The sequence below is a fragment of the Etheostoma cragini genome, chromosome 24, assembly GCF_013103735.1.
Source record: "Etheostoma cragini isolate CJK2018 chromosome 24, CSU_Ecrag_1.0, whole genome shotgun sequence".
NCBI classification, from domain to species: domain Eukaryota; kingdom Metazoa; phylum Chordata; class Actinopteri; order Perciformes; family Percidae; genus Etheostoma; species Etheostoma cragini.
Genome location: NC_048430.1, coordinates 6,091,109 through 6,115,071, shown reverse-complemented (window position 1 = coordinate 6,115,071; position 23,963 = coordinate 6,091,109). Strand labels below are relative to the sequence as shown.

The 23,963-nt window shown below is 41.0% G+C and overlaps 2 protein-coding genes across 5 annotated transcripts in view; both read right to left on the bottom strand.

The window, feature by feature from the left end:
* Window positions 1–2,420: 2,420 nt before the first annotated feature.
* atp5pf (ATP synthase peripheral stalk subunit F6) lies at window positions 2,421–5,398 on the bottom strand. Its single transcript, XM_034865115.1, has 4 exons — window positions 5,263–5,398; window positions 3,831–4,000; window positions 3,418–3,542; window positions 2,421–2,527 (listed from the first exon to the last, which is right to left on the bottom strand). Exons 2-4 carry the CDS (start codon window positions 3,998–4,000, stop codon window positions 2,499–2,501), a joined length of 324 nt encoding a protein of 107 aa, XP_034721006.1. The 5' UTR covers window positions 5,263–5,398; the 3' UTR covers window positions 2,421–2,498.
* A 1,317-nt stretch (window positions 5,399–6,715) lies between these two features.
* Window positions 6,716–23,963, bottom strand: part of appa (amyloid beta (A4) precursor protein a) — a 31,645-nt gene continuing 14,397 nt past the window's right edge. Inside the window, exons 3-17 of one of the 4 annotated variants that reach the window (XM_034864265.1) lie at window positions 22,268–22,397; window positions 21,876–21,988; window positions 21,568–21,758; window positions 20,902–21,245; window positions 20,071–20,238; window positions 15,884–16,017; window positions 14,912–14,986; window positions 14,668–14,826; window positions 13,494–13,622; window positions 13,277–13,376; window positions 12,503–12,712; window positions 12,224–12,277; window positions 11,222–11,313; window positions 9,492–9,638; window positions 6,716–9,125 (exon numbers count right to left, since the gene is read on the bottom strand). In XM_034864265.1, the coding sequence (XP_034720156.1) occupies window positions 9,024–9,125; window positions 9,492–9,638; window positions 11,222–11,313; window positions 12,224–12,277; window positions 12,503–12,712; window positions 13,277–13,376; window positions 13,494–13,622; window positions 14,668–14,826; window positions 14,912–14,986; window positions 15,884–16,017; window positions 20,071–20,238; window positions 20,902–21,245; window positions 21,568–21,758; window positions 21,876–21,988; window positions 22,268–22,397 (2,148 nt within the window). In that variant the 3' untranslated portion in view covers window positions 6,716–9,023. The remainder of the gene's footprint in view (window positions 9,126–9,491; window positions 9,639–11,221; window positions 11,314–12,223; window positions 12,278–12,502; window positions 12,713–13,276; window positions 13,377–13,493; window positions 13,623–14,667; window positions 14,827–14,911; window positions 14,987–15,883; window positions 16,018–20,070; window positions 20,239–20,901; window positions 21,246–21,567; window positions 21,759–21,875; window positions 21,989–22,267; window positions 22,398–23,963) is intronic. The other 3 variants (XM_034864266.1, XM_034864267.1, XM_034864268.1) reach the window with 3 other exon arrangements.

Here is a 23,963-nt window from a genome sequence, read left to right as displayed (position 1 = left end):
GTTCACTGGATTATTCTGGTTCAGTAAATGTATTTTTCTTAAGAAGGAATAAAAGACCAGCTGACACAAAAACAAAGTGTGTACACAATGACATGTGTGATACATATTAATATTAGCAACCAGGGTTGAAAGAAGGCTGCTGTGCTGCTTTATAAGTGATCTTATAAATATAATCTGGTACATTAAACATACACATGTTGCATGCATGACTACTTTTAGTTTAAATACTTCCTGTACATTTAGCAGCAAAGAAAGCTTCTTAGTCAGTCAAATAAAATGTTTAGATTATGCATAGACTATTATAGTTACTATTAGTTATTGTAATAATAATATATAATGATATGATATATAATATCATATAATATATGATAGATAATAATCTAATAATATATAATGTAATAACTGATGTGGGCCGTTCTGCATAATCAGTACTTTTACTTTTGACATTCTAAGTACACATTGCTGAAAATACTTTCCACTAACTAACATCATTTAAGACATGCTGCTTGTATACACTGGTTTTGCTTCTTTTTCTCCACAATGTGAATAATTATCCACAAGTTACAGAGTAAACTGTTTGAGTGAATGTTTTTATTGTTCCTGCTTCTTTTATCACTTTGACTGATTAAATTAATTTACATTTTTCTAAATGGTAAATAATACAAATTAACAATATAATAAATTAATACATAATAAATGGTATTCAACTAAAATGAAAAGTTAGTATATCCAACTATTAATGTGTCTGCCTTTATAAAAGTCTTGTTTGAGGAGACTGGTACATCATACATGAAGGGGTGCAGGTGCGTCATCGTGACGTAGGGTGTATACAAGGAAGTGGCTGGTGAGTGTGCTGGCTAACCCATTCTGGCTAGCTACATAGCTTCATTTGCAGCTTTTATGCAGCATGTTAGCGCCACTCGCGGTAAATCTGAGCAGCACCGTGTAAAAGTCTACCAACAACACACACTCGTTACGTTACTTACTGAATGGTAAGCCAGGAGCACGTGCAGGTGGATAACGGGGCTGCTAACTGAAGAGAACATGCGCCCCCCCCGTTTACTGCCTACCGGCGGAGGACTCTTTCCTATTGGTTGACGCCCTGGAGGAAGACGCTGACAGGCTGCAGCTGATGACGTCAGCCACAGCTCCGCGGGTTTCCTGATTGCGTCAGTTCTCCTGAACGTCTCTTTGGTGTCTGTTGCCCGTGTGTGTCTCTGGAGGACAGCGGCTCCATATCTGAGTTTAAAGGAAAGACAGGTCTCACGCCCAGCCAGTACCATGTACAGCGTACTTGTTGTAAATACATGTGTGGAATAAAAATCTTCAATAGTAGCATTCGTTTCTCTCTCAGTTGTACTAATGGGATTTCTGCTGCAGCACGGAGACAAAGACAACTCTCTGTTACAATGTGTCTCTGCAGCCTGTGAACACATCACTGGGGACACTTTTACATTAACATGACAGGTTTTCACATGCTTTGAGTTGTATAGGTTGTTTTCCTTTCCTTCCTTTCTTCAGCTCAGAGATGAGGAGCATTTATCAAGGTCTGCTTTTCTTTCACTTTGGACATAGACATAGAAATACTAATACTTCTATAGCTGTGCTTTACATTCTATGTCTTTGTGTCTATGTCTAAGTCAAAGCCTACCTTCTGTCTCTTTCCAGGCACACAGTGTGAACCACACACACACACTATCTGAGGTGGCAGGATCAATAACTCGTCCAAGTTACTCATGTCCTCGCCTCAGTAATGTGAATAATAAATACAACATCCAACTACTATATTTACAGCTTCAATAATTTCAAATTTGTCATTTTCAGCCTGCTCTGAAATTTAAAATTTGTTAAATAGCTCAGCGTGATACATACTTCATGGTCTGTTCAGAAGGTTGTGAGTTTGATTCTCCTGAGTTGCACTTAGTATTATATTCTTCTTCCCTGGTTGAGTAACCCAGGAACACGTAACAACTTGATGGATTTCTGTATTGATTGAAGTAGAGCCCGACCAATATATCAGCGGGCCGATATTAGACATTTCCCGATATATTACAAATAAGTCTGTTTTAATAAAAAAACGTTCTGGTTGTTTCTGAACAGCCATGGAGAATGTCTGACTTCACACCAGGTTATGAATATTCATATCAAAGCAGCAGACAGGTTTGGTCATCAGTGTCTGCCTGCAGGCTACAGCTTCAATCCAACATGTGATGTAACAACGTGCACACGAGCTGCGCAGCGTGGGCGCTCACCTTTTTACAACACAGGATGTGTTTCTAGGAGACATTGAGCTTTTATAACATTTAGTCTGGCTATAATTTAAAGCAACATAAAAGATAGTCAGGATCTATATGTTTCATAATAAGTAATAATTAGAGTGACAGTGTGGGGTAACCTTTCGATGCAGCTTCAACCAGTGATTCATGGTTCAATCCACTATATTTTTATTAAATACAACATATTTGTGACATGTAGGAGATAAACAACATGGACAGCATTCACTTGGCCACTTCCTCAAGCTTGGGCTCTGGAAACAAAGCAAAAAGAGAATCATTAGTGATAGTAATTATGGTGATTGTAATTCTGTGAGCTTTAAAATGAGTATACAACATCATTTTATACTTCCGATTAGATTTGAAATGTAGCCAGAGCTGTTGTCTTTGTGTCTGCGTGTAGTAACTAGCTAGATATAGCTTGTTCAAAAAGAAAAAGCCTTTTGGACAGATTTCAAACCGAATGAGAGAATAGTCTTGCTGTGATGTGTGTCACTCTCCTCGTACTATGTATAGACACAGACAAAGCCCAGATCAGTCTCTCTGTGTTGGCTCTAAAAACAGTCCTGTAATTATAAGCACGTTGTCATTCCCGTGGTGGAGCTGATGATAAATCAGGACAAAGTCTGGACTACAAACAGTTAAGAAATACACTGTCTGGGTTAAACTTGTCAAAAGTATTGATCCTTTTTTGATTACCACGTGTTTCTATTTTTTGTATTCCTACAGGGGAAACCCACTGAGAACAACGTCTTTGTGTTTACAAGTGAAGCAACAAAAGACAACTAGAAATACTAAAAACAATAACAAAGAATATACAAAGTAGAGAAAACATTTTAAAAAAAATAGTAAGAATGGTAATAATGTTTATTACTATTCTTACTATTACAAGTATGTTCAGCACCTTTTTCCTTTACCAGCGCTGTGGCAGGTGGTTGCTTAAAAAGAAAAGAAAATCTCTTTTTGTGTGTAGACTTTTTTTCTGTGGTATGGAGTATTGTTTTTTTGTACTTTTTTTTTGTACTGTTCTCAATCACCTGAACAAACATTTATTTATCTTTAACTGATAATAGGAAATGCGGACAGGGGACAGAAACTCACACAGTACACAATGTAGACTTGCCTACAGTAAGCCCAGACTGACCTGGGAAGTTGAAATCGGGGAACTTGGCGAGGTCTCCTCCCCCATATAGCCTCTGCAGTTTGGTGACCTCTTCAGACACGTTCTTCTGGTAAGAAGCCCCTCCCTCCACAATGCCACCCGAAATCCTAAGAGAGCCAAGGCACCAAATCATGTTCAGTTTAAATAAAACAAGTAACGAGGATGGAAATAAAATCCTTAAGAAGCCAAACCGTGCCTTTTGCAAGGGTATTAACATTTTTTAATGCGTATGCTGTTTTCTTGCAATGAAAGGCACTATATTAATACAACTGACATTGACTAGTTTAGATCCATTCAATCTGGACTCTGATCAGCCAAATCTAAACATTATGTCTGGACAAAGTACGGCCGTTTCATCTGGGCATGTGACAATAGTTGTGTAATTATCAACTGACTTGCTCTTGGCGTTGTAGTCCTTGATCTTGTCCAGGAACAGTTTCTGGATAGGGTCGAGCTCCTTGGCCCGGTTAAAGAGCACAGCAGAGATGCCGATGTTGCGGCGCAGGGTCAGGCTCACGGCGGAGCGCAGCGCGGAGGACAACAGGAACAGCTTGTTAAGTGCCATCTGACGGAACAAAACGCCTTGGGTTACATTGTTATCATGACATCCGCCTGCGATTCTGTCTCTTTATCATATCGGAAGGAAGGAGTACCCTGAAATTACATTCGGAGGAAATGTCTGCCAACATATGGATAACTAACTAACTAACTAGATGGGGGCTGGAAACTACAGACTTGTAAGGTCAGAACAAAAGATCCCAGGCTCCCCTCTCCCCTCCCTGATGGACATCTACGCCTCCAGCTGCCTCAGCGGAGCACAAAACATCCTCAAGGACAGGTCCCACCCCGGCTCTCATCTGTTTGACCTGTTGCCCTCGGGAAGGCGCTACAGGGGCATCAGAACAAGGACTAACAGACTCAAGACCCGATTCTTCCCAAAAGCAGAAACCACTCTGAACTCACACATGCACTGACTTCACTTCACAGCCTAACCCCCCCCCCTGTCTCCAACCTACTGTGCAATGCTTTTATTTATATATAATACCTATAGACATTAGAATTCTGTGAAATTTCATTACAGTGCAATATTTAATCATTTTATCTCATTACTGTGCAACTATATTATTTGCGTAATGTGTATACAAACCCTTTATATTTCTCACTATTTTATACATAGTTGCTCTCAGGAACTGTGCACCATGTCCCCCCCCCCCCTCTCCTTTATTCTTATTCTTCTGCACTACTTATATTTATTTATATATTTTAATATTTCGTGTTGACACTGTCAAGGGGTTGCTTCAATGTCGTTCCCCAGGTATTTGCACTTGTGTATGACAATAAAGGCATTCTAGTCTATTCTATTCTATCCCGGGACGTGCGTCCATGGTTAGCTTAGCTTAGCTAGCTGAGCAAATGTACACCAACGCTAACGCTAGCTGTTAGCATAAGTTAGTTGCCGTCACCTTCAGTGCATACTTAGTTAACATTAGCGGATTGACATTGAATTATCAACGTTCTATACAGCAGCGACATTAAAAGCACCTTCAGGAAAAATTTAATTGTCGACTTAAATTACACAATGACGCTATACGAACCCGCTTTCATTCCGCCTGACTGTTAGCTAGCTTAATGTTTGCTTCGTTAACCTAACATAACCGCTAATGCTAAGACAGCTTTGGCTGCTTTCACATGCTTTTACAGTGGTCTCTATTATGCTAACGTTACACTCACGAAATACACCAACACGCATTCATGAGTATGTAGCTATAGTAATTCCAATACACAGTTAAATGCGTGATAGCGTTTATTTTAAAACTCAGCACTCACCTTGGATTTGACACTAAGAATACAAGATCCAAAATGTGGAGGACCGCGGTGGATTGTGGGAGTAATGTGGTAAGGACGCGTTCGCGGTCGTCCTAATGGGGCCTACTTTGCGCAGCGCTGCGCATACTAAGGTTGACCGCATGTGACAACAATGCAAATGACCCCTAATCAAGTAAGGTAGCTTTATTTGAGGTTTTTAACTGAGAAAAACTAGCTTTTTGGTCTTTTTTTGGTCAACTGTTTGCCTTTTCATAATCATAACATATAGTTACAGTGTATTAGGGTTATTATTGTTTTTTATTATTCTTTTTACTAATTATGTTTGTAATGTCCCCTTCAATATGATTTCACCTTTAGGGATTTGCATGGTCAATGGAAAAAAGGCATAAGTAGCTTTATTGTAGCTAAACATTCTCTCTTATACTATGTTAGGACTTTGTTGATAGCTTTTTTTCTGACATATAGTATAGAATAAAAAGCCTGTACAGAAAACAATGAAATCAAAAGAGCTACTTCCAATCATTGCAATAAAGTCAGGAAAACACCACAAAAATAAAACTTCTGCAGCCGACAACAGGTTCTAATAGAATAAAACAAATGGAATCAGTGTCATTTTGCACTTAAGATTATTTATTGCACAATAATAAATGTAGTTATTGCACAAGATCCAGTAGGTTTTTTCTATGAAAGACAGTCAACTTATTGCACAACATCAGGGGTTACTCAAAGTTTGTTGGACTAAAGTATGCTAATGGCCCAAGGAGAACAGGTCCATAAACCTGGTGGTCTGTGCTTCGATGGTCCTGAAGCACCTGACAGATGAGAAGAGACCTTCAGAATGTGTTTGGGTCTGCGGAGGGACAAGTCCTAGTATGGTCTGCCAGTAGCTTCCAGCAAGGTGCCATTCCCAACCTGACAGATTGTTAAGGGAGGTGCAGTCTGACACATTAGCATAGTGCTGTATTAAATGTTAGCTGTTGAAAGGATAAGTATTAAAAAGGGCCACAGAGGATTAAAATTTATGTTAAATATATATACACACCTTAAATATGTTCAGGGGCCGTACAAAATGTTTGAGGGCTGCCACGGCCTGTGATGGAACCCTGAGAAACTATGTTGTTCACCATTGTTAATCGGACTTTGGTAGTCAACTAGATTGTAGTTTCCTCTCGTAATGTCCAACCTTTATTTAATTCAATAAAATATCACAGACTGAATGCAATCTTCATCAAAATCCCTTTTTAACCTTTAGCAGGATGACCTGGACTTATCTGAGCCTGTTTTCTTGCTAAGCCTGACCTCTGACATCAGGGATCAGTAGCAGTTTCTTACATTCTCATTACGTGTCAGATATTGAATGTCCTACATGGATGCATGTTCTTCCAATAAAAGAGGATGCATGAATAAACCAGGTGTGCATTAACTATTGTTAAAAACACAAAGACACAACCTCTGTATGTACATTCAAAACTTTATTATGGAATAGTGTAGAAAGCATTTTCCCAGTCAATGCAAATGGCCTGCACAATATTACACAGTGGAAAACAGAATCAATTTATAACCCACAGAAGAAAAAAAGATAGAAAGAAAATCCTGCTTCCTCTTCTACTCTACTGCCCTCTGTTGGGCTTCTAATGAGCACACTCTGAAAACCAAGGACCCACCCCACTGCAGCCTCCATATCAACACCATTTCCTCACAGATCATACTCACCATTGGATGTATTATTAGAGTGAGAGGTTACACTGTATTTCTTTCAATTTTCTTTCATGTAATGTCGAGGTGGTGTCAAACCTTTAACACTAGCGGATGTACGAAGATGAATGGGATATTCTTGCCTCCGATGCTGAGACTTAATTATTTTATCCCTGGTTCCACATCCAGACTCCCTGTCAGCTCTCTCAATGGTGAACGCCTATCATCTTTATACAGGCGACAGTACTCTGCCTCTAAGGAGTCAAGTGTGCATTGATGGCAGAGAGGTGAGCAACATGCCTGAAGGGAAAGAAAGGCGAATGGGGGGGGGGGGGGGGGGGGGGGGGGGGGTGCTGGAGAGTGAAAAACCTCCATCTGGAACTGCAAGTTGTTTCCTTTCAGCACTCCACTTGTTTCTATCAGTAAAATGATTACTAAACCAAAATATAGACAGCGTCAGCTTACAACTGGACGAAACACCGGACTGAAAATGACAAAACACATACACACGGAAATAATCCTAACCCATCCCCCATGCCAGATTCCTCCCATTTGTTTCTTTTTCCCTTCCCGCTACCTTCACACCCACATGCCCTTTAAAAAGAACAAAGTAATATGAATGGAACAAAAATTATAAGGGGGTGATTTCTGAGAGCCCCTACACATAAGGATTTTTAACAATATATTTCTGAATGAGAATAATATACAAACAGAGATGAAGCCAGCCCCCCTCATGTAGCTTCAGGAACGTAGCATGGTTAAAAGAAAAGAGGAACACACTTAAAATCCAAAATCACAGATCTCTTTTAAATGTGTATTTTACATGATATCAAAGCATAGCCCGTTCGACTAGATTTATATTTATATATATATTTCATTGTTTGAAGTCACGTGATCACGAGAAGATACTAAATGTACAATCTTGCTAGAATGACAATCTATACGTGAGAAAGGATCTCAAGAGAGAGCAGCGGTAAGATCTTGGTAGTTTTTTGTTTGTTTTTTTCCAAATCCTGTTGTCATGCACTACATAGGAACAGCTAAGACTTCGGCATTACTTCAGTAACATTACACGCAAGTTAAAAAAAGGACTTTACATTGGCTTGACCTTTTTTTCTCCATTTTCATTCTTTTTTGAAAAACAAAACTGGAAACAAAAAGAGAAAAAAAACTCAAATAAAAAACAGCTCATTCAGAATACATAATTACTACCGTCTTCATCAACAGTTATCATCAGCATCTCCAAATATCCTTAAGAGCCTTGTGTGACTTAACACAGCCCAGCTGTTGTAAGAATGCGCAAAGAAAGAGGATGGGAGAGGGATGGGGGGGGGAGGAGGAGGAGGAGGGGGTACTCCAGTGTAGACTGAGTGCAGTAGTGGTGCAGTTGGTGGGGAAACACTGGGTCTTATTTAAAAAAAAAAATAAAAAAATTCATTCTGCTTGACCAAGGCCTATTTTTATTATAGAATCATTACAAAGAATATTTTAGAACGAATATGCCCACACGTTGAATAATGATTTGAAATAACGATTCTGCAATTCATTTCTGTAAATGAGGCCCAGTTTAACGTGTGTCAACAAAATCCCACTGATCAGTGGTCGGATTTGCCACGCAAGTCCACACCTAAAACCGTCCCACACCAAAACCCCAACTATACACTGGCCCTGAATCAGTGTGGAGAGAAGCGCTTCTTTCCCCAAAGAGTGGGTTTGTGTCGATACACTGGGCGTGGCCTTTTCCCCCCCATACGTCAGCAGGCCCAGACAGAGCAACACATTAAACACCTTTCATTAATTAAAAGACGTCTTGCTCTGATAAAGTGAACAAACACGGTGCGAACTGGCTTGGCCAGTGTCCGCCCGGGCAGAAATGAAAGAAAACCCTGGCTACAGTCGCTCTGAATGCTCGTAACGGACTATTCGCTCGATGATTTAAGCCACTGGAGACGTGGGACTAGTCGAGAGAAGGGGAGGAGGAAAGAGGGAGGGGAGGTGCTTGATGTGTGGGAAATGTTTGTGTTTTTTTGTTGTGTGTGTGTGTGTGTGTACATATGACATTCTCCTCAGTTCTGCATCTGCTCAAAGAACTTGTAGGTTGGGTTCTCGTAACCGTTCTGCTGCATCTTAGACAGGTGGCGCTCCTCGGGGGTGACAGCAGCGTCCACCTGGAGGGGAGCCAGCGAGGGGGTGGGGTGGAGGTTACACACACACACACACACAATCATATGGCGTCACTGTCTTCTATGTTTTTTTTCTGATTGTACAGCACTTTGGTTAACTGTTGGTTTTAAATGTGCTCTATAAATACATTTGGATCATATTGGATCTATTTACCCTGGTACGTACATACGTACATCCATCTATCCAAACAACAATTCCATACTGAAAAACAGCTTGCACTCACACATGCATGCATGCTCGCAGCATCCACCCCCCCCCCCCCCCCCCCCCCCCCCCCCCCCCCACACACCAGACTGACTGCATTATAGAACAGCTTGTACAGGCAACCACACAGGTCAGCTGTTTCTCACCTCGATGACTCCGTGGTGGATGGAGGTGTACTGCTTCTTCCTCAGCATCACCAAGGTGATGACGATCACGGTTGCTATGACGACGCCTCCAACCATCAGGCCTATGATGGCGCCCTTGTTGGAGCCCACATCCTCTGCGAAGAAGACCTGCACACGGACACCAATCACAACCAGCGGGATGATTTTCATATAGTGTGAGTAGAAATGCACACCAAGGAGTCTCATTGTGCACCAAGGATACGATGCGTTACTGTGACACTGCTGAGCAAATTAATGCAGTTCCAGCACAGCAGGGCTGAGAGGTATTTGCGCTTAGAAATGGTTTGCAGGTTACTTCTTTAAGAGATCCAATGAGCTCTAGTAGCTACCGACCTTTTTTGTTTTTAGTGTGTTTGAATATCATTGAAGGAGGACAAAACTGGTGACATTTAGAGTTATAGCCCATTTACTTTTCATTTTCTTCTACTCAAATAATTTTGCAGTGAATGCTATGTGTAATTACACTTCCTAACAAGTGCCATCTTTTGTCATTTAAAAAAAAAAAAAAGCATAATTAGAGTCAAATTTAGCTTGTAAAGTCACTACTGGGGAACAAAAATGCTACACATAACACATGGAGATAACAGGACTTGTTTCTGAGGATTAATTTCTTGGCGGAGACCTGGCTTTGGCTGGCAGGTGATTAACAGAAAGCAGAGCACAACATAAAGCCACAATGATACAGTATGACTCAGCGCCAACACAATACGAAGACACATTACCCCAAAAAATGTCTAAAAAAACAAATGACCTCTCCATCACGGATTACACTGCTCTGTGGAACTCATTTTCCATGCGGAACAAAATAAATGGAAGAAAATGGCGTCTTCTGGCAGAAAATCAACTCCTGATATCTCCACCTATGCTGACACCAGCAGGGATAATGGACAGAAACCTAGGCACAAACTCCACAACACTAAACTGCAGGAAATCTAACACACATCTTGACATTGCCACGCTGCTATAACAACTGGCTTGTGTCAAACACTGCAGTGAGCGGGGAATCCATTTCAGGGTGGTGGGCCTTCTTCAGAATTATCCAGCAGAACGCTGATTCGGGGTTACGGTGAATATCAAATTAAAGAGTTGACTCAAGGAGGCAGCCTGACACAATGGCTGCGCAACGTGAATGCAAGAAATGTGATATGTAATAAAATGTAGGGATTAAGAGATTAAAGCCTTTAGGTGAGAGGAATAAGGTATGCGGACTTGGATATGACTGAGGATGGATTGTGCTGGTATTACAATATCGAAAGAGATTAATGAATGAATGCCGAACTGGGTTAGAGCCCGGTAATGATTTAGTACAATCACCTGTGGCTGACCAGAAAAATACAGATATAAACATAACTCCGATCAAAGGACAGCAGAATTTAGAGGGGAGCAGACAAGTGTGACGCACACATTATCACGGTTGTCTCCATGGACACCTGTCTCCATGGTGACAACCTTGGGAGTTTACCATGAGGACAAAGAGGAGACTTGGACCTGACTGAGTGTGTGTGTACTTATGGAAAAGAGAGGGCAAAGTGCAAGCTTGCAAGTGTCCGCAAACACATCTTCATGCGTTTGCATGCTTGTGTCTATGTCTCTATGTTTATTAATGAGTCTACTTACATAAATGGATCAGTGAATATCAAATAAGTCTGCACTGCTTGTGTCAAAGTGAGCTGCTCTCCGTGTTTGTTTACCAGTTTCTGGTGGTGAACTTCGTATTCAGTGCTCTGTCTTTCCTCCGTCTCCATCCGCAGCTCAGGAATAGCTTCCATCTTCATTCCAGTCACTGGCAGGGGAAGAAAAAAGTATCTATTATGGATGGTGAAGCTTAACCACTTTTGCGCGCGTGCACACTCACAGATCAAACTGGCTCGCTAAAGCAGGACGGGCAGCCGAGTGTTGGAGGTAACAGCAGTAGGAACTGAGTATAGCATGTGGAAATAGCACAGCATATCCAGCTCGGTTCGCATAGACCATGCAGCTGCATCGCATATCTCCTAACAACCACGGCTGGCGCCTTAATGAAGGTCAAGTGGAGTTGACTGTGTGCAAATAATGGCTGAGAGAAGGAGAGATAGTGGAAGAATACTGTCCTATATTTAGTCTCTACTTCAAAACAATCTTGTGATTTTAAGAGAAGACATTACTTAACCTGAAGAAATATTTTTTATTAGACTGGAAGGAACTTTAATAAAGCAATCATTGTTCAAATTTAACATGCAATGTTTGCCATAATCTGTAGCAGTTGTAAATGGCTATATCACCTACACATGCTTATGTTTCCTACCTTGATAAGGATTGTAAACCAGATAGGATTTATTTATTCTTAAGTGTTCTTAAGTCACTAATGGCTTCATTAATTGTTAATTCATTAATGCTTCATAGAACAGTTATGAGCCACTATAAAAGCAACTTTTGGGTTGTCAGGTTAATAAAAAAGGTTTTTGTTAGTGAGATAATACACACACTTTTCACTAAGCAGTTCACTAAAGGTAGTAAGCAATTATTAAATTATTGAGATCTTTCACAACCTGGCAACTCAGTAGTTGTTATTTATGGCTTATAGTAACTAATATGTAAAGAATCAGTGAATCAGAAAAAAAGCTCAAATCAAAAAAGCTTCTCAACACTTTTAAGAGTGGCAGCCTAGCAATCTCGTGGGCAGGGTGTGATAACTTTTGAACAATAGCACCAACCTGGCCGTGTGGGAATGCTTCTGTCAAGATTGGGGCGGGAGTCCACTGGCTCAACTAGAGAGAGAAAAAGAAAAAGACAGAAAGAGAACTTTTTATTTTAAATATAATTTGTAGCACAAATAATGTGTAAAAACAGAAAAGGACAAGCAATAATTGCTATGTCACACAATCCTACAAAGCAAAAATGCATATAGGTTTATAGAATAGCATGTTATTTCTACAACTTTGAACCAAAATGTTGTTAAACGTGATCCAACAACCCGGTGCTTCAGTAAGTACCATGGTTCTCAGTGTTGGGCTGGTTGAAGCTCTCAGGGTGGATGAAGCCGATTCCCAGGCCCAGCGTGTCCTCCTGGGGCAACAGGTCGGTCTGGCCGTCTCCCAGCTCCTGGTCAGGCATCAGGGCGTCGTTGCCGTAGCTCACCCTCACATCCGTCTGCAGGTTGGCCAGCTGCTGGGCCATCTCCGCCTGCTCCCTCTGCAGAAGCTCTGGAAGGAAGGAAGGAAGGAGGTCAGTGTTCACAAGAGAAACAAAGTTGGAGAGAGGAAAGGAAGGACGTTTCACTTCATTTGTCAAAATTCTTATATCTTGTTGTTTTCAGTTAGTTTTGACATAAAATGCTCTATCATAATAAATATTGATGCTTGAAGAAAGAATAATTTCTTAGACAATTGGAACTGAAAAAGTGGTGTTTTGTTCCTGCTTAAATAAAATATTATATGGGGGGGGGGGGGGGGATTTATCTTCCCAGCAAACAGTTTTGTTTGAACAGAAGAATTAGGCCAAATCACTCCGATGCCCTTATCAAACAAACGTTTTTTTCGTAGCACAATCAGGACAGTGTGTCTCCTTCTATATCTTTCTCATGCCATGGTTAGCAGTCACACAGTGAAAGAAAGACTTCTAAAACTTGGTTTGGTTCATGTCATTCTGATGTCTGATTTTTGTTTGCTTGTCACTTTACCAATTCACTGCTCTCTCAGCTAAACCTTATTTCCATCTTTCTCAACTGCATTTCAATTTTGACTTAAAAATAATGACGACAGACTCACCAACTTGGTCCTGGATGTCGTCGGCCACACCCGGCACCTTGTAGAGAAGTCCCAGAGACTGGTTCATACGCTCCTCAATGACACGCAGGTGGGTCAGCACCTTTTATACACACATGCACATAAGAACATTTAGAAAACTGCATCTGCTTCGTCAGGGGAAAAAACGCATAATATATTTAGTAAAGTAGCTTCATCTATAGTAAAACGATGATGCTACCTGAGGTCTGATCTGCGCAGCCTTCTTGGGATCCACCATGCGGACGTGTTCAAAGTGTTTGAGGGTGTGCTGCCTGTCCTTCTGCTCGGCACGCACATACTTCTTCAACAGGCTGAAGACGTGGCGAGGCTACAAAAGACAATGACAGATGGTTAAGAGCAGAGGAAGGACACAAGGATATATGTACAGTGGCTTGATAGAGTTTACACACCCGGGCTAGTTGATTAGGGAGGAATAAAAAAAACTATTTTTGGAAACTGAGCTTAATGCCTTAATTCAAAGAATTTAGGAAAATCCAACCTGTTAAGGACACAAATTTTCTTTGTGAATGAATAAATAATGTATAGTAAATAAATAAACTTTCATCCTTAAAATACAGGGGTCATAAATAGACACACCCCTATGTTAAATTCCCATAGAGGTGGGCAGATTTTTATTTTTAAAGGCCAGTAATTTCATTATTTCAGGATACTATGCCTCCTGATAAAGTTCCCTTGGCCTTTGGAATTAAAATACCCCCCCATCACATACCCTTCACCATACATAGTGTGGGGAATGGGGAACTTTCCATAAGATCGTCTCTCAATGCAAATCAAACCAGCTATTAAGCTAACTGAAATAAAACCATGCCTATCTCTAGGTATGGTTTCTAAACCTACTGGATATTCAGTCTGGATCAGAAAACAAACCTTTGTACTTGCAACTAATAAAAAACTACTAGAAAAAATAGCTAACATTTGTACACACACAGTTGCTACAAATCAGTCAGTAACATTGTTTTTCTCCAAATCTATTCTGCTTATCAGAAGATAAGATGCTTATCAAACCTCAGACATTAATCAAAATGCCAATGTACAACAGTGATTTAGAAGATTGCAATCCTATACTGAAGGGCTCCATTTTTTGTGTATTAACAGAGGCGAAACATAGAAGCAAAGGGACAAACTAAACAAAACACAATCTGGAGAGTTATTCAGAAAGATATCTTGATGAGTAACTGAGAAGGTTAAAAGCAACAACAAAAAGGTGCGGAATTGCAGGACAATAAAATACTATCTTAAAAGCACAGGGAATCACGGGGGAAGCGACCTCAGTAAAAAAATAAAACATTGCCGTCATCATCTGCATCAGTTATAGGACAGAAGATTGCTGCTGAACTGTGTTTATAGCGTACCCTGGGTGGGTCCTGCTGCAGCGCGGTCAGGTAGCTCTCCAGAGCCAGGCGGCGGCGGTCATTAAGCAGAGCCTCCACCCGAGCCATGTGGGTCTCCACCAGCTGCTGCCGTTCACTGGCTGCCTCCTGCTCCAGTGCCTCCACCTTCTCCTGGAAACGCTGCACAAATTGCAACTTATACATAAAAAAGGGCACCAAAAACATCGGGTGGTTTTGCATAAGGTCCAGAATGTGCATTTTTTACCTGGATGACAGCCTTCTTGTCAGCACGTGGAAGATTCTTAGCTTCCCTCTCAGCCTCCTCCCATTCTCTCATCACCTGAGTACAAAAGTGGAAAAAAAGGTTGATGTAACTTGTCAAATCTACTTTATCTTTCCACATGTTCTATTACAGGTTGATTTTACACTTGAGTGAAACATCTTATTGCTCTTGGTGGTGTGGATCGGATCTTTTCATGGCTGTCTAAATGGAAGAAAATCTGACATTTTACCCAGCTATGAAAAGATAACTTGTCTGCACTGCAGAGGGTTTCTGCTTTTTGAATCACAGAGAGATTGTGCTAGGTCAAAGTGCAGTAAGCCAATAATAGTCCTAAATCAACAGTTTGTGTTCCCCTTTTGGTCAGTTACATCCTCTTTACAGAAGATGATCGGACCTCAATTTCATCCTTACTGGGTGGATTCTGTAATTCAACAAAAGGTTTTACCAAAGATATGACCTAACAGTATCTGTAAGAACAAAGTCAACTATATGGCAATGCAGTGCCTGTAGCTACCCTCGCAAAAAGATAGATGAAGTCTAAGGAAACCCTATCCGAAGTGGTGTACAATCAAAGAAAAACAACGGTTAGAGCCACAAGGTTGTTAGTGTTCTTGTCTAGAGCTTTAAAAGCTGACATTATCGTGGACCATCTGGCTCTGCCGGAGCGTGAGCCTGGTGATTAAAGAACACAATTAAAGCTGAATTGGCTCGGTCGCCTTAACAATTGTGATTTGTTTTTACTTGACTCATCTTTTCTGCCTCCATTAATGTCCTCTCTACTAGAAAAAGATTCCTTCTCTCTGTTCACCCTGCTTAGCTACCATTACTTTTTCCACACGTGTGCTTTCATTCTGCTGAATGAAAAAAACATCAACAGTAAAAACATAACATCCTCCCTCCTTATTTATTCTCTTTGCTTTCTTCCTTCCTCTCCTCTCCTCTCTCCGTCAGTACCTGGGACATCCTCTCGCGGTGCTTAGCCTCCAGGCTCTCTTTGGCCTTCTGGAAGTGGGCGTGTTCGTTTTCATCAGCAGGCGTCTCCAGGTAGTGGTCCACAGCGTCGGGGGAGCTTGGCGTGGCTGTGGGTACTGCATGCAATGAAAGTAGAGGGAGAAAAAGAGGCAGGGATGGTGAAAAGACCTATTGAAGCATCTCTTTATTGCACACTTTTATTCGGTTGATCTGAGGACTGGCGGTGGTGCCTCGGCACACACAAACACAAAACAGAGAGCCTAAAAAGGGGTTAATAGGGTTAGTGTGAGATCAAGAGAAAACTCAAACAAGGGAGTAGCTGTAGCTGGAAGCCATCACCATCTAAAAGCAAACAAGTGAATATCTCAGATGACCCGCAGTCTTTTGTAGAAGAGAGACAAACCCCCTCATTCATTTATATAACTTCATCCAGAGCGTGATACGGCTCTCGTGCCAAAAACACTGACGCTGGAATGTATCATCTTGGCTAAAAAAAAACGACTGCATTTTGGTTGACTTACTAGCAAGAAATATAAATGGACCACAAATTGCGTGACACCTGGATTTTATCAGTGGAAAGTTGATTATCTTTCATTGGTGTGCTTTCAAAAGTGGTTGGTGGTGTGTGTGTGTGTGTGTGTGTGTGTGTGTTTGTGTGCGTGTATGCATGTGTGCGCATATGCATGTGTGAAGGTCACACGTCATGTGAAATTGGTTATATCTGATAGGAGCGCATGACTGCACAGGACAAAAACAACAACAGGTTATTCACCTTGATCTAAGCAAAGTGTTCCGTTAGCCTGGACTCCTCAAAATCATTTAAAGGATCAGTTCCCCCGAATGACGATTTTCACTTAAATCCAGTGGTATTATACAGATACTTTGGGTTTTATTTTCCCAGGTTGAGAGATTTTGCCTCCACCCCAACACAATGACAACAACAGTACATAGGGACTATCTTCTTTGATGGAGAGTAGTTTGAATGAGAACCGATCGAGGTATGTGAGAACATTATTATTTTTGAAAGCGGGTGAACAGACCCTTTACCTACTGTACTTAAGGTGGTAATGATTCAATTCCTTGTTTAGATTTTCATAGTCCTTTTTTCTTGTATCATTGCTGTTAAGCATTCACTGCTGTAGTGTTTCTACTAATTCTAATAATCAAAGCACTGTGACATGTATTTTACTTAGAAATTCCCTATTTGCTACCTTGTGCACTACATTACCTTTGCACTATGGACTTAAGTGTCCTAAAGTGCAAGCAAAGTGCCCCAGAAATTCACATAATTGAACGAAAAATTGTCATAATCAAAGCATGTACACTACTAAATACCAATTATTGTCTAATATCTCAATTTACTTCTCATTTAAGGGAATACAGTATGCTGTTAATTCTTTTAAGAAAGCAATTGAAGACTGCTATTCAAGCAGGCTTTTAGTTAGTCAAGGTTAAGTCAGTCATTTTTATGGGTATTATGCTTTCTATTTATATCTAAATTTTCTTGTACTTTAAATTTTTGCATTGTATTTCCTTTTATTGTGAAGCACTTTGCAATTTTATCTGTAAATGGTACCATTGGTCTATGCAATGAAAATTGATGTGGAAGGTAGATTTTTACAAACATAATTATAATTCTATGTTATACCTATAAATGGGCACCGCCTGGGTTTTTGTAGCCACCCTAAGTGCTTTCAGATGTTTACACTAGATCGAACACTGCGTTGTATTAACAAAACAAATTTGACAAAAAACCAGTAGCACTGAGACTTTAAACAACCGTTAATAGACTACAGATAAACGTGCAAATTGCGTGTGTTGCTGGGAAGGGAGATAAGACACTGCAGTACTTTCTCACATCCAATATACCCAGCAGAGCAGAAATCTCACACCTATAAACACACACTTGATCAAATTAGATCAAAATATAGGGGGAATAGCATGACTCCATTTCGCTGCAGGGCAGATCATGCTCTTCCTGACTTAACTGCACACAGTCCCGAATATATCAAGCAAGGTCACTGACCCAAACGCCCACACCCACACACCAGTGGCGGCTGCTGGTCTTTCCAAGAGGGGAAGCTCATTTTTGGCCTATATTATAAAAGTTGTCCCCTTATTTATATTATGTATGATAATTATTATAATAACAATTTATAATATCTGTGAAATGGTTTCATCAAGACACGTGGCCAGCAGTACATTTTCTTTGTCAAAGCCCTTTTAGTCAGTCAGCTGACTTTGTCATAGCAGGAGAGCTGAAAAAAAACATGTTACTTTGACCTATCTTTTTCACCCATCAACCAATGTTAATACATTAATCGTAGGTGTTGATGTGTGTAGTAAAGACTTTTACATGGCTTTGCCGAAATCCGCTTGACAATATTAGAATTGTCTGCCATTGTGTGCAGTCGGCTAGCTGGCTAGTTTACCCCGACAACACTAGCCTACTGTACGAATGAATGAACAAACAATCTAACAAAACAATGTTAAACTCAAAGGCGTAATTGTGGGAATTTGGTTAAACTGAAACAAGGAATGTGGTGTATAATTGTGTGAAATGTGTGATGAAAATTGGCTAGCACTATCACCAAGAAATAGGTTGCACCAGTGCGTCTTTCAACAACACTCGCAAAATACGAGATGGAACCGAGCTCGTAGTTTCCGCAACCTTTTATAGTAAAAAATGGCTGTCAATCAAAAGGAGATGCAGCCCTTCGACAGACCCTCCAATCATCACGCAGAAGCCCAGCATCCAGGCCAGCCCACTCCTCCAATGACCCCCAGAGACGCTGAGCGTCCCTGGGCGGGACATAATCACAGCATTTATCCAATGATTGTCTAGTTTTGAAGCACTTTACACAGCGGTGTGAAACAGTTCAAGGCGTCCATGGACGCTAGGCTTCAACAGGGAAATGCACTGTGACGCTCCAGGAATGTATAAGAAGGAAAACAAGTCAGCCGATTCACTGATTCAATGAACACAATACTATATATTTGACCATTACTTTTGACATTTTAGGGGAAGCTGAGCTTCACTTGCAGTCTCACGCACACACACGCGCTGTTACAAGTGTTTTTTCAAACATTAGTAGCAATGTATGAAAAACCCACCAGGCAATCATCCTCATCAGTGTTGCCATTGATAATCAATCATCATAATGTGATGTCAAAGGCAGGTATGTTCTGAGAGTGTGTAATGGTGTATTTATGGGTTTTTCCTTACCTCTACCCAGGAAATGTTTCACATTTTCAAAACTGCAGCAGGCTAATTTAACATTTGATTTGAATAAATGTGATGAAGTAACCAGAACCTATTTTCTCGGTGACAAGGATGGAAGCAAGCCTGTAACACTCCAGGGATTTAAGGGACACTGTGCAGCGAGGTGAGGATTATTGCTAAATAATTCTTGCCTGGATGATTTTACAGCTCAAATTCAATATAAAGTAATACATAAGATGAGGCCCAGGAAACGACTGTAATCACTGAAATAACAGCAGTTATCATAGATACTAAATCGGGCAATACCACTGTAACCATAGCGATGTAAAGAAATATCTAGAGAATGGCATTCAACCTGTAAAACAATTGCCCATGAAAATGAATTCTACGTATTTTTATTTCATATTTGGCAGCACATGTCAAAAGCTAATTGTAATAGAAATCCATAATTTCAACTTTAATCTGGTATTCTGAAGTACGGATCTCTTCATTGAGAATTCAGAGAAGCTATGTAGTACGATTTCTTTTATTGTTATGGCTTTAATATAACTGCTAAACCACATCTCCAGCTTTTGAAACAGACCAAGGTCCAGTTGCTCAAGGTAAATTGTAAATTATTCACAAAAACATTTTATACCTATTTTACACATTAGTAGGCGTAAAGAGAAACGTTAGCGTACACACAATCAGGTTGGTGGCTTTAAGAATCTACAAAGGGGTTTCAGAAAAGGTACAGTCTGTTCGTTAGTACACACACACACACACACTAAAGTTTTGCAAGAAATAGAGCTGACGGGTAACAAGAGAAGAGAAGAGAAGCACACCAAGCAAGAACCTTTTGAGCATCTGGCAGCTAGTGGACAGCTTCGATAGACAGCGAGTAAAAGTGAGGGTTAGAGACAAACTGGCTGCTGGTCGAAGTTAGCTGCTGTCGGGCAAGACTTACTGACACTGCTGCAGACAGACAGGCAGTACTCCTCTGAGTCAAAGTTATTCCTGTTGCCTCCGCAGCCGCCGTAGATAAACTGAGCACAGCGGCCCTCTTGGTGGTCAAAGTACCAGCGGGGCAGCATAGCCCGGCATGGACCAGTCTCTGCATTGGCCCAGCACACATCTTGGAGGACACACACACGTACAAGCTTGTCATCAGTACACTGCCACTCAAGTCTCTTTAGCTCACCATACTGTACACCATGTAAGTGCATCATCTGTATGCAGAGTTCAATGAAAATATCTTGTGTGATCACCTAGAAAAAATACCACTTAAATTTTCAAGGACATCTAATATAAAATAGAGTACCCAATATCACATACAGTAGCACGTAAAGATAGCCAGGTTCAAGCACTATTAATGCTACTTGGAATTGAATTAAAGACTAATTTAACACTAAAATAAGAAAAGGAAGTCCGATCAACCAGTTCTGATTGTAATGGAACGTAGCTAATGAAAGCCCTGAAATGACAAATGAGCACAATAAGAAAAATGACAGCAGGACATTAATTGGTGAGGGAAATTAAGTTCAATCGTGTAAGCGAAGCATAAAAAAAAGGAAACGGAGAGAAAAACATTTTATATGTTGTACTACAAAGCTTGTTCCACATTAAGTGCGAAGAAACCTGTCATCTGATTATTGTATTTAAGATGCATTTCTTTAGCAGCCTTAAATTCAGGACATTTCCAAGGCTTTTCAAGGACCTCCAGATACCCTATCTAAGATACCACTATTAATAACAGAGGATGAGAACCAGACAGACCCACTTAAGAAATGTTCCTCACCTCTGACAACCTCTTCCACAGACTCTGTGGTGGTAGTGGTTGTGGTCGTCATGGCAATGTTGGTGGTGGGCTCGTCGGCATCATCGGTGTCGTCGAAGGTGTCAACTATGACGTCGTCCCCCTCCTCCTCTTCTTCTTCCTCCTCCTCTTCCTCCACCACCTCTTCGTCCTGCTCTCCGTCACCATCCTGGTCGTTGTTCAGCATGTCCTCTTCCTCCTCCTCTTCCTCGTCATTTCCCTCAGTTACCTCCTCCTCCTCGTCTTCTTCTTCCTCCTCCTCCTCCTCGACCACAGATGGCTTCGTTTCCTCTTGCTGCTCCGCTGGCTCTGGCTCCCGCACCATACTGGGAGGGAACGAGCGATGGGAGAAAAAGGGAGAAAATTGAAGGAAACGAAGGAACAGAGTTAAGAGGGACATATGGAGAGAACAAGAGCAATCGGGGGAAGGGGAGGTTACAAAGAAGGAGGGAAAGGAAATAAGGAAGACAATAGGATGAATGTGAAGGAGGGAAGTACAAAAGACTTTAAATTATAACCTTTGCTGAAAGAAGAGGAATTTATCCTGATGGCAATGGTGAAAAGAATGTGGCAAGATCTCTGACTATATGAGCACTGATGAATTGCTCTGCTGCCTTGCCCTCGTTTATCTGAGCCTGCCGCGTGTACCTGTTGTCAGAGTAATCCGTCTCCGCTCCACCCCACCAGACATCGGAATCATCAGCGTCCTGCTCGGCGCTGTCCGCGTCACGCTCTGCCTCCGTGGGACAGCACACAAACTCCACTCCTCGGAAACGGTCGATGCCGCACGGCAACAGCATACCGTAATCGTGGAGATTCATGGTGCGGTCTCCACAGGACTACAGCCATGTAGAACAAGAAAGACACACAGACAGACTAGATCAGTGACTGTTCCTGCTAGTTGTTGCAGTAGTTTAGGTTTGCGCGTGTGTGTGCGTGTGCGTGCATACACTCACCTCCTTGGCTACAGTGTGCCAGTGCAGGTGGCTCTCACACTGGTCCATACGCTCCTGGTGCAGGAACTTGCACTTATCAGGAACAAGCAGGGCGTCACTCACAAACTCTCCCACTGCAGCAAAAACAATATCAACATTTATTATTAATACAAAATGAGCAATTTTAGCCCAGCCTTCTGACTGACTGAAGATACATTTCAACCAACAGTAATGATTGTGATAAAGCATCTCTGCGTAGCTGACTCCTAACTGCTTAGTTGCTATGGTAACTCTTGTCATGTGGTAACTAGAGCCAGATACTGATCTTTTCTTTGTTTCCCACTACTTTCTAGAAATGCTTTTGCAAACGCACTGGAAAACTCTGAATCAGTTAAAACATATACGTGACTCACCCAGGCAGCGGTAGGGCACCACAATGTGCATGTGACTGCGACACTGCTTGCGTCCCTTCTTGCACCAGTTCTGGATGACAACTGGCTGGTTGGCCTCCACCACATTGGTAATCTGGAGCTCCGGATACACCTACACACACACACACACACACACACACACACACACAATTATATATCAGCGTGGCATCATAACATGAAAAAGCTGAAAGAGTGGAACAGGTGCTCCGCTACACATCAACAATACATAATGAACACTGGTAACTCCTATCTACCACTTAAATTTCCATCTCTGTCCTACACACACTTGCAGTGTATTATATTTTAAATATTTCAACCAATTTCTATTAATTTGCTGCCTTAGTTAATGTAACATTTTTTTTTTTAACAAGGTGCTTTAAAAAAGAAGTAATCTTTGCATTATGTTGCGTGCCCGATGCGGTCTCTGCTTGGCAAACTCTGCTGTGTGCAACTCCATGTTAGTCTCAGCCTTGCATGACATCTGCCTCTGCACAATATTCCTAGTCGATGTGTCATCCCTCCCCAAATACATTTTTGGTCTTTTTCCTGACACCACCCCTTCCGTTTTATCTCCTCTCATGCCCTTCCAAATGTGGAAAATAATAAAAAAAATCCCACAACCTTCTTGCTCACTTGTCACTCTCACATTTTGCAGTCGACTCTTCTATTCAGCTTTGGGGAGGAATATACTCCTATCTCCGTTTTGATATTTGAAATTCAAAATGTTGGAAACAATTCAAACCCTGGACTTAAAGCTAATTCTGTAAGCATTTGTTTAGTTATCCCTAGATTTGTTACCAGTGGTAACAATGGAGACCTTATCCTGCTTTGAGTCTGTCTTACATGCTTTCAGAGAAATCACCACCTTTGCTTATGAGAAAAATCCCATTCATAGTTTTTCTCTTAACATAGTGTAATTATGCATTGACAGCCTGCACCACTGGAATATTCTCCAAAGAAATGTGGTTTAGTGGTTGGAGGAGAGCAGATTTCTTTGGGCAAACAACAGTGATTTGCGGTGTAGTCGTTCTGCATTTGGTTTGGTAAGCTTCACACTAACTAAATTAAGCTTTTAAAGTAAAGTCACATGGACTTAAGCAGCTTGTTTATCGAGCTGAGTTTCGACATCATGACACCCTGCCAAATTGGGGATTTTGTTGAATAAACCCAAATCTGTTTGCGGTCTCTGTAACCCATGATGATGGACTCATGTGCTCTTATATTCTCTCACTCCAGCAAGAAAACAATACCTCCGTCTGCCCTTTAATATACATATTACTGTTAGTTTTGTGTTGTTGGTTCAGATTGTCATGACAGAGACACATATTTTCAGGCATCATGCATTTATTTTATTGGTACCACCTACATTTGAAAATTGTTCTCACTTGCTCAAACATACCAAAATGAAATGCAAATCCACTAGAAAATGAAAAATCTTACACTCAAATTGTGCTTGTTGTGAACCCCCCCCTAACATATTCTGCATTGCTACCTGCTCAATCATTGTAATTTTGCTCAGAGAGAGTCGACTTAATGGCTAAAATGTAAATTATCCTAACCACAAAATTAACAGAAAACTGGCATTACTATAACAATGTATCATCTTGGCTTATTGCTCACTCAAAACAAAATAAACACTAGGTAATTACTGTTTAATTATTCCATATATTACAGCATA